Source organism: Lygodium microphyllum, chromosome 10 (genome assembly GCF_053477565.2).
Source record: "Lygodium microphyllum isolate KBCC chromosome 10, Lygodium_microphyllum_v1.1.10, whole genome shotgun sequence".
NCBI classification, from domain to species: domain Eukaryota; kingdom Viridiplantae; phylum Streptophyta; class Polypodiopsida; order Schizaeales; family Lygodiaceae; genus Lygodium; species Lygodium microphyllum.
Window position 1 is genome coordinate 96272495 of NC_141144.1, and position 10577 is coordinate 96283071.

At 40.8% G+C, this 10577-nt stretch overlaps 1 protein-coding gene across 16 annotated transcripts; it reads right to left on the minus strand.

Annotated features, from left to right (window-relative positions):
• Nucleotides 1-326: 326 nt before the first annotated feature.
• Nucleotides 327-9459, minus strand: LOC148030315 (glutamate receptor 3.3-like). Of its 16 annotated transcripts, none has more exons than XR_015692165.1 (8): nt 9039-9459; nt 3003-3094; nt 2714-2888; nt 2399-2552; nt 1786-1844; nt 1182-1395; nt 686-790; nt 327-591 (listed from the first exon to the last, which is right to left on the minus strand). XR_015692165.1 is itself a non-coding variant. In XM_087686608.1 (8 exons), exon 1 carries the CDS (start codon nt 5400-5402, stop codon nt 4437-4439), a length of 966 nt encoding a protein of 321 aa, XP_087542734.1. In that variant the 5' UTR covers nt 5403-6702; the 3' UTR covers nt 327-591; nt 686-790; nt 1182-1395; nt 1786-1844; nt 2399-2552; nt 2714-2837; nt 3003-3094; nt 3232-4436. The 16 variants fall into 16 exon arrangements, 12 of the variants coding, with proteins under 12 accessions (XP_087542734.1, XP_087542736.1, XP_087542744.1 ...); XR_015692166.1 differs by having other exon boundaries at nt 2714-2837; nt 9039-9458; XM_087686608.1 differs by lacking the exon at nt 9039-9459 and adding an exon at nt 3232-6702 and having other exon boundaries at nt 2714-2837.
• Nucleotides 9460-10577: the final 1118 nt, after the last annotated feature.

Sequence of the window (10577 nt, forward strand, 5' to 3'; positions counted from 1 at the left end):
GCCGCTGATGCTGCCTCTGGCGTCTGACGAAACCATGGCAGTCTTACACAAGGAACTTTAAACACTTTTCCATATAGTAAAAAAAGAGAAATTTTCTAGATACTTATCAAAGTATCTAGAAAAAGTCTCAACTAGTAAAAGTGGAACACTTTACAAGTTAGTGATCTAGTAAAATATTTCTATATAGAAAATTTTTAAAATTCCTAGTTGATCTAGTAAAATATTCCTAGATAAGAAAACTAGTTGAAACCATACATATAGTAAAATTTTCCTATAGAAAAAAACTGGTCGGAACCATTAATACAAGCCATTATCACACTAATATATCATGTTAAGAAAACTAATCACAATTTGTTCACAATGTTGTATTGTTAGCAATAGAATTATGATTGAATCCACTAAAAAAATTGTCTTGAACACTACATTCTCTTTGCTTCACCATGTTCTAGAGCACCTAAGGTAGGTCTAGAGTTGTCATCCTCTTCCGATCTGCTCCACCGTTAAAAAAATTAAGTCTTATTAGCTCTTCCTAAGCCTCCCTTCCTTTTTTTTGAAATGCAGATCCTTGCTGCTTCACCCACAATGTTGTCCCTAGATGCATTTTGTGTTTACAATTACCAAGGATATCAAAAGGCTTAAACATGCACATAGCAAAAAAAGCTCAAAGCAACAAGAGAAGACCTACCATTTTTAGTAAACTTCCTTCCCTTGATCCTAAAAGCACTGCAATCTCCCATAGCTCCACAACATAGATCTACTCTACTGGTTGTATGCTTCAAACCCTGTAGTCCTATCCACAACAAGACAAATAATAAAATGATATTTAAATTATTTGCTCATGGAACCATATTGTATCATACTTACTAATGGGGATAAATGTAATGCCCATCCAAATCAATGCATACTCTTGTGAGAATATGCATTGTGGGAATATGCAAAGCTATCTACACTCTCAAACAATAAGATTGACCAAATACATATGCTAGTGTTGAGTTTGCCCACAAGATAGAAATCCAATATATTAAAGTATCATACGAAGTCAAATTTATTTAGCTTACCACTACATGCAAATAGGATATCAAAACCCTCAAGTTACATTCTTCATTTTCAACGTTTTAGCAAGTTGTTAGATAGTGGATGAAACGTACAAATCCATCAAGCTCAAATTCAACCAATCTAACCTTTTATTGGGCTTGCTACAACCAAAGTAGCAAGAGGTGCATCTAATGTAAGAGCACCAAAGTAGCAATAGATGTATCTTCTATGGATTTCCTTCATAAACCTTGTGGTGGTAGTCCAGGGTTTGATATGCTTCCCCTCCTCCAAGCACCTTGTTGGCATTGCCCGTGTCTAGAAGAGATGCTACCATGACCACTCTAACTCCATAGGCAAAAGCTGCTAGATAGAACAAGCCTCTCAATAGTGAGGTTTCAAGTGTGCATAGGCTTCATCTAAAATATTAGACAAATATTCACAAGAAATAAGCCTTGATTTGCTCAAATGCTAGCTAAACATTGATACTATTATTACAAATGATGATGTCAATGAAAAATGTCCTATAAGCAAGCCAAATTCCACAAGAAGTTAGATTGGTCTTAGCAATTGAATATCCAAGGTGAACTAAAGTACCAATCCATAGATAGTCTCAAGAGAACTCAAGTACCAATCCATAGGGGGTGCTTCAAAGGAGAAAGGCATGCACTGTGTTGTTAATTGTTGTCCTAAAAAAAGTTTTGATAGTGATTGTGCATCAAAATTAAGATTTTTGTTGGTGAAAATTGGTACCTGAGCAATGTAGGGATCAATAACTTCAAATGATGTGTTGCTGCTCCCTCAGCCATAACCTGTTTGAAGAGTTAAAATTAGCACCATGTAAAGTTGTAGCTTGCGATCCTTCACATGATGACTGCAAATTTTGGAGTTAGTATACTAATAGCATTATAAAGAAACCAAATTCATTGTTTATACACTCATACAGACAAAGCTTTTAGTTGGTTACACCTTGACACCACCTAATACTACAAAATCATAGAAAAACCTATCAATACTGTTTTACAAAATCATAAGGCAGCCCCTCCCAGCTTGACGTGCCCATCCTTACTTATCCTTGGCCTTATCCACCCCTCTCCTTCCTAGTGTATAGCTTTTTGTACATGATACATCAGCTCCCTGCCCTGTTATTCCTTCCCGAGCTTTGTCTTAGACTTTCCTACCCATCACTTCAGCCTTTTCTGGAAAAATAAAGTGTGGCTAATTGTATTATTAACAACCATTGAAGAACTACCAAGGGCTCAACAACATAGCTGGAGCTGAAAGCTAACATCACACATCATGAATACAAGGCCTCCCAAGGCCATTTGGGGGGGTTGGGAAAGAGAAGCCAAGGAGCTAGGCAAACCAGGTATGAAGGAACAACTGCCTAAGCTCTGTTGATGTCAAGCGTCTCCTTGAAGCTGCTCGCAACCCACAAGCTCTTCTCAAGCTCATATGCTTCCACAAGCTCCAAAATAGTGGGAAAAGACCCTACCAACATGTAGCCAACAAACCATACTCTACACAACATAAAAGATTTCTCAAACCACTTTAGAAGTTTACCACCTAGTATTGAGAGAGGAAAGATATGCTCTAAATTTTCAAACACAATTCAATGCATGATTGGAGCAAACATACTCACTAAAAAAATTCATTAGACCACCCCCAAGCAGGAAAGTACCTGGCAATCCCAACCTAGTTACAAATTGTCTTCATTTGCAATTGCAAGCTAAATGTCTTCTCTCTTCCTTCAAGTAGTTGTGATTTGCCTTCATAAATGGAGCCAATGACTTCTTTCTTTACCTCTTTCAAGTAGACCAACAAAACCACCACTTTTGATGCATGTAGACATTTGACTATAAAACTTGTCCTTGTAAGAATCAACTCAATTTTGCATCTTTTTAAATTTGATCCACTACTAAAAAAACCATGTTGAAGAAAAGGACAAGAAAATTTCTTAAAACTCTCACCTGAGCATTTGCGATTACTTCCTTTGTGTCATGATCCTTTGGCATTTCATATTTGATCATCTTAAGGTAGCATCCCATAGACATCTTGCAAGCTAGAAACCAAAATTGACCAATAATTAGTGCGCGTGCTTAAACGTTACTGATGATGCCCCTAATGAAAGCCATGCCATAGTGCTTGATGTTGCTTGATGTAGCATTGTACCTTGAACTCATACTATCAAAAGCCTACCTAGATACATTTAATGCATGTGCTGAAGTCATCATAGGTCATCTCTGGTTTTGACCCTTCATGTTGATAGTCAATAGAAGAGTATGATCTAGTCTCCACCAAACGGTCTTGTTCTTTGGGCATGATAGCACCATTGTTCTGTGCATCAATGATGCTATCACATAATTTGAGGTTGTGTTTATCTCATCTGATGAAGACCAAGAATATTTTGACAACTACTTCAATAGCATGCCATGGCTTGCTGTGCCATACAGTGATTCGAAAACGAAAAAAGTATTAGCTATATAGACAAACTATATATAGCTAAGAGACCCTGCCGTCACTGTGGGGCAAGCGACGGTTCCCAAGGAAAGAGAGCTTCCAGATCATGAGTCCACCATGAGCTTAGACGAAGATGCAGATGATTCTGACCAACCACCACCAGATCGCTATCGCAACCGGTCTCTGGATGACCATGATACTTCTTACACATCTCTCCACAAGAAACGCAGCCGCAGTATAGACTACGAGGCTGCGAAGGCTTTCAAGATGGACAGATTCCTCAATGCCACTTGCATCGGTCTGAGTCAAACACTCACTGCTACCATTATCTTCACCGTCCTAGCAACGTTTAAGATAATTCAAGAGCCTGTGAGGATGATTCCAGAGGTCTTGGCAGCTTACATTCAAGTCACAGTCTCCATGAACAGGCTTGGTAATTTTCTTAGGGATGATGAGCTGCCTGAAGATGCAGTTCAGAGGTTAAATCTCAGTGTTGCTGAGTTCCCCATCAAAATCACTGATTGTACCATGTCATGGAATCCTGAATCTCCAAAACCTACATTGAGCAACATTAACATTGCATTCAAAGCTGGTGAGAAGATAGCAGTATGTGGGGCTGTTGGCTCAGGAAAGTCTTCTCTACTTTGTGCAATCCTTGGAGAGATTCCGAAGTTGTCTGGAGATGTTCAAGTAGTGGGCACCACTGCTTATGTTGCCCATAATGCCTGGATTCAATGTGGAACAATTCGTGATAACATTCTGTTTGGGAAGCCATATGATAAAGTGCGATATCAGAAAACACTGAAAGCTTGTGCTCTTGAAAAGGACATTCAGAGTTTCTCTTTTGGTGATCTTACAGAGATTGGAGAAAGGGGTCTTAATATGGGTGGGGGTCAAAAGCAGAGAATTCAACTCGCAAGGGCTGTCTACAATGATGCAGATATTTATCTGCTGGATGACTCCTTTAGTGCTGTAGATGCACATATGACAGCTGCTCTATTCAATGATTGTGTAATGGGAGAAATGGTGTTAAATGTCCCATTTTGAAAAGCTGTGGATACAAGGACGTCCAAACTTGCATTTCTACTGTGACCAGAAGAGGAGACAGACAGCTGTGTTGCATTGTTCAAATGGCCAATCACATTTAATTTCCATCCTACCACATTAACAATCTCAAATTCAGACCGTACAAGGTCACCTTTCACACCTACTTCTATAAGACCTGAAGTTCCAGGAAACTTTGTTTGCAGGATTTTTGTGCGTAGCAGTGGTCCTTCACTTAGGATTTTCAGCCTTCCAAGCTCTGAAGTACCCCCTGACTCTGTCCTTAGGATGGTAAAATCTTTGAAAGTGAAATTGAAACCATCATTAAGAAAGCTATTTAAGGCATGAGCAATCATCCAAGTTGCATCATAAGCATACAGACCATATATATGGGGTCCATTAGAATTGTTGCTCCAATTCTTCCACTTGGAAAGAAATGATAGGAATTCAGGTGACTCAGAATAATAGGCCCTTGTCCCAATAACACCCTCTAAAGTGTTGAGAGCATCAGTATCAAGCTCTGTAGAACCCAAGGCACCAGCTATTGAGTCCGTTATAATCCACACATAGCCAGCAGTCATCATACCAAGATATTTGGCCTCAGAAAAGAGCATGAATCCAAGATACTGTGGCATATGAACGACAAAAATCCGTGTCTGCATTGCAGCCAACTCTATGAGAATGCTACCAATACCTGTCCTGTTGATATCTGGAGGAAAATCTTCCTTTTGCACTAGCCTAGCTCCTACAGACCCAAGTGCATCACTCAAAGCTGCAGCTCCATTTGTTCCTAAGTCATCATCTATGTACAAAGCAACCACCTCCCTCCAGCCATAATTTCCCATGAATGCTGCTATTGCTTCCATTTGTACAGAATCTGTATGAGCTATTCGGGAAAAGTATGGATACTGAAACTCTGAAAGAGCTGGATCTGTTGCAGCAAATGACAGCAGAGGGGTTTGTGTGGAACCACCTAAATGTGCAACAAAATGTGAAACTGATGTGGATTATGGGCCAACAACTGCCACCACCTCTTGTTGCAGAAGTTCCATTGCGGCGGCGGTGCCTAAAAAGGCACTGCAATTGGAGTCCAGGATATGAAGGATGATCTTTGATCGGTTCAGCAATCTACTGTCCTTGTTGATTTCAGAGACCGCTAGCTCTATTGCAGACTTTGCAATCCCTCCAATGATTGTGTTTTCAGCAATTAAGGCGCCAATCTTTATTTCCGGAGGAGCAATGGCATTCGTTGTTGAAGCTTGACAGAGCCAGAGCCAGAGGACGACGGTGCAGAGCGGAAGGCACCAGCACAGGCTAGAGTCCCAGAAGCAGATTGCTGAGATGTTTGCTTGGGCTCTGAGCAGCACTAATGCGTTGAAATTATTCCACGCTTTGTTTATAAGAAATGTTTCGAGCTGATGGGATGATATTTCATTTCATTCTTATTCCAGCTGTTGAAATGTTCCAGCTGATGTTTCATTATTATTCCAGCTTTGAGTTGTTCCAACTGATGTTTCATTCCTTATAGCTGATGTTTCATTGTTTCCAGCTGTTGTTTGTCTATTTTCAGCTGATTCATTGCCCTCCACCTGCTGATGACAGTCTACATGTGGTTCTATCTACTAGTTTTTCTCCTAATTCATCATCCTCACCTCAGCTATTACTATTTGAGATCTTTCAAGTCAGCTACAACCAACATGACCTGTCGAGCTGCTGCATTTCCACTCCAGGCCTGCTGACCACTTATTGCGGACTGCCATGTAGCATCTCAATTGCTGCATTTCAGATCTGCCCTGCTTCATCTGCAAATTGCGGACTGCCCTGCTTCATCTCAATTGCTGCATTTCAGATCTGCCCACTTATTGCGGACTGCCCTGCTTCATCTCAATTGCTGCATTTCAGATCTGCCCTGCTTTATCTGACCTGTCGAGCTGCTGCATTTCCACTCCAGGCCTGCTGACCACTTATTGCGGACTTGAGCCTCATCCCAACTGGATGGCAACAGGTCATACCATGGCTAATTTGAACAATCCACAGGCCTTAATCAAGGGCTTGATCACCATGTCTCAGACTGTAGCATCCTTTGGACCATTTACTGTGCACCACCGGCGCAATACATCAATGATGGTGAGAAGGATTAAACTGCTCACCATGCTTTTTGAAGAATTAAGCATTTCCCAGGCTCCCCTGCCTTCATCATCTTTGATATGCCTTAAATAGCTCAGCTTCACCATTAGAACAGCTGAACTCTTACTCAAAGATTGCTTGGAGTGCAACAGCATGTGGCAGATAGTCTACAACGAAGCCATTGTTCATTAGCTCAAGAGAATTGCTGAAGCTATGGATCAGGCCTTGGATGTCTTTCCCTTACAGCTCATGGACATACCCGAAGAGCTCCGCGAGCAAATAGAATTGGTTCATGTACAATTGAAGAGAACGAAAATTATCAAGAAGGCAGCTGACGAGAGAGTTTGTTTAGCGCTGCTGTCTGCAATTCATGACATCTCGAGGCTATGGAGTTATATCACACCAGATCTTGCCATAAAGAGATCAGGTTATTGGAACAAGAGATACATAACCAAGCATACACAGGCAAACTTGCTACTTTATCAACCATCAGCAAGCTGATCACATTCTTGTGGTATGCCACATGTGTCATCTATGGCCAAGGCAGCCCTAAAAACTGCTACTTAGCTGCCCTTAATCCACACCTAGATAAAATTGCCAATCAAGCTTCTATAGCCAACATTAGTGATGATGACTTAAATTCAAGGGATTTAATTCTACCTGATGAATTTAGGTGCCCAGTCTCTCTTGGACTGATGACTGATCCTGTGGTGGTGGCAACTGGCCATACATATGACCGATGCTCAATAACAAGGTGGATCGAATCAAGCCACTCAACATGCCCCAAAAGTGGGCAAATACTCCTTCATGTCAGCTTGATTCCTAATTATGCATTAAGAAGTTTGATTAGCCAATGGTGTGCACAAAAGAGTCTCTCTCTTGGCAATGAATGTGGTGACAAAATAAATTTGAACTGCCAAGCAACAGATCGTAGCAATGTAACAATGACTCATTCAGCTCTAGAAGATGCCAGGACAACTGCTTCTTTTCTTGTGAGAAAATTAGCTACAGAATCACCTGAAATACAAAGGCAGGTAGCCTATGAAATAAGGTTGCTGGCAAAGAGTAGTGAGCACAACAGGATATGTATAGCAGAGGCGGGTGCTATACCCTTTCTTGTTTCTCTTCTATCCTCCAAAGACCCCCAAACCCAAGAGAATGTGATGACTGCATTGCTCAATGTATCCATCTATGATCACAACAAGGCCTTGATTATGGCTGCAGGTGCTGTGGATGCGATCGTGAGTGTCCTACCAACCGGCCAACACATGGAGTCCAGAGAGAATGCAGCTGCCACACTTTTCAGCCTTTCTCTGGTGAATGAATACAAGGTTGCAATAGGGAACCACCCACATGCTATCTCATCTTTGGTTGATCTACTAAGGCAAGGGAGTCCAAGAGGAAAGAAGGATGCAGCAACAGCCTTATTCAGTCTATCGATATTTGCAGGGAACAAGCCTAAGGTAGTGGTTGCTGGAGGTATCCCAATGCTTGTCAGTCTCTTGACTGATGGCAATGCAGGCTTAACTGATGATGCCCTGGCAGTGTTGGCCATATTAGCACCATGTGCAGAGGGCCTGATGGCTATAAGGAAGACTAGGTCCATACATTTGCTGGTAAAACTGTTAACATTTGGGTCCACCAAAGGGAAGGAGAACTCTACTGCAGTCCTCTTGGCTTTGTGAAAGAATGGAGGAGGAGAAGTTAAAAGATCTGTCTTGATCCTTCCTACTGCTCTCTCCTCTTTGCAAAGGCTAGCATTGGATGGTTCTCCTAGAGCCCAAAGAAAAGAATCCCTGCTTTTGAAGATTCTTAGAGAATCTGATATTGAGCAATAAAACACGTAACTGGGAGATAGTACCTGCTGAGATAAGATCATACACAAAACCCAAGTCCTAAATGTAGATTAAAGAGTTCTCTGCCATAAGTAGGTTCCAACCTACTTGTGAAGATCAATGTCTCCTTGACACACTCCATCACTGTGAGTAGGCATTAATTTTGCCTGCATCTTTCATTCATCCTGAATAACAAGCCATTCCTCTAAGCCAACATCATGGATCCTAACCTCATATCTTACCATTTTAAGACATCGCTACTGTCACATGGGCTTTCTCCTGCATTCAATAGGCACATGCTTTCTTGATTTCACTACTTTTTCATTTAGTGTCAATTGCAAGGTCTCAGTGGCGGAATAAATATTCTTTGAGATCTTCAAAGGCTACTTCAGCATTGTGTTGCGCTTGTTAAATGATTCAACAGTTGGAAGCCCTGAGAGTTACCATTAAATTGATCCCTTTTTTGTATTGAAGCATTCAATCTTAAAAGTTACAAAACATAAAGACTATCAAAAGCCATCGTACATGCTCAAAATATACCTGTATATCTTCTGGCTAATAAGGTCTGATGGCTAATAAGAGATAGGGCATTCGATGTGCTGAATTAATTAAGCAAGATAAGCATCCGGTGGACTGTATATCTTCTAGCCCTCAATCTTCTCGTGTGTCTGCCATGATGAGCCCTCTTCATGCCAAGAAACTGCTCCACAGTATTCAAACGACAGTCAACGCTGGACCTATCACAAGGTCGATGGACGCGATAATGGTCTTCATCTACTTCATGTGCAATATTGTTGCATGTAGTGGCAGAGCCCCTGCCCCATTCTTAGCCCTCGATTATGCACAGTCTGAATGAGTGCCCGCGCTGTTGCGAAAATAAAAAGAGAACTCTATTCTCTCTTTCCTTCTTTTAATGTGAAGGTTAGTATTTTGAGGTTCATGGAAAAATATGCTATTGGGCTCCAAAGCCTTCCCACAGGCTTCAAAAATTTGTCTTTCTAAGGAGCTTGTACCCCCAGTTTGAAGACATGCTCTCTCCTCCTCATCTTTCTACATGTTGCAAGCACTTCTCTTACAGTCTATCTAGATAGTAGATCATATTTCAGAATTCTTATTGGCCCAAATGGTGCTAATGTTAATGCCCTGATGACATTCCATAGGTTTAATATGTCTTTGTCCAATACACCTTTGTCCCCAAACAATGCCATCTTCATCATAACCTCTACATTAAGGCCTACAATTGTAATCCACCCTGTCACGTTCTTTTAGACAAAGCTTGCTTGCAAGGCAATGCCAGAGAACATGGAGAATTGACTCCCAAGATTGATGGCACATGACACACCATGCATGGATTTTTATAAACTTATTGAGCCTCTCCTTCATGTTTAGCTTCTGCATATACACCTTACATAGAGGGGTGTTCAATTTGTTTATGGAGTACTAGACCACACTTTTCTAGTGCATTTCTGCCATATCTTCCAATGTTCCCTAGGGAAGATGGATCTCCACTCCATCTACTGCTGCTTGAGGAACACATCATTCTTCCTGAATTCCAAATGTTTATTATGCTTAGCTTGAATCACCTTTTTACCTCTAGCTATGACTTTCCCTTGAATTCCTCTTTGTATGAGTTTAAAATTTCTAACCATCTTCTCAGACTTTTCTTCTCCATGGCTTTGGAATTCTCTATTATCTTTTTTTGGGCCTACCCAATGCTCCTAATGATGATTTTTCCTTAGCATTTAAAATAAAGAAGATAGAGAATAAGGTATTTTGAATTTATTGTTTTGATCCTTTGTACCATTTGACTTCCTTTTCAAGTCGTATATTTCTTGAATATATCTTCTTTGAGTCCTTAATATCAAGGTGCTCCTAATTTCCCATCAAGCAAAGTATGTTACAGATGCATGAGGGATGCATGAGGAATACACTCCCAAGTTGAGTCTAATATGCTTCTTGACATCAGAGTCTAGGGCATAGCTACTACTTAAGATGGATGCCTATTGAAACCCAAAACAACTTACTTGTACCAAGCTTCTCAAGAGGATTACCACACAACCTACTTGTACCAAGCTTCTC

Coding starts and splice junctions, on each gene's coding strand:
- LOC148030315 (XM_087686614.1), bottom strand. CDS start 5,402: ATGGAAGCAATAGCAGCATTCATGGGAAATTATGGCTGGAGGGAGGTG.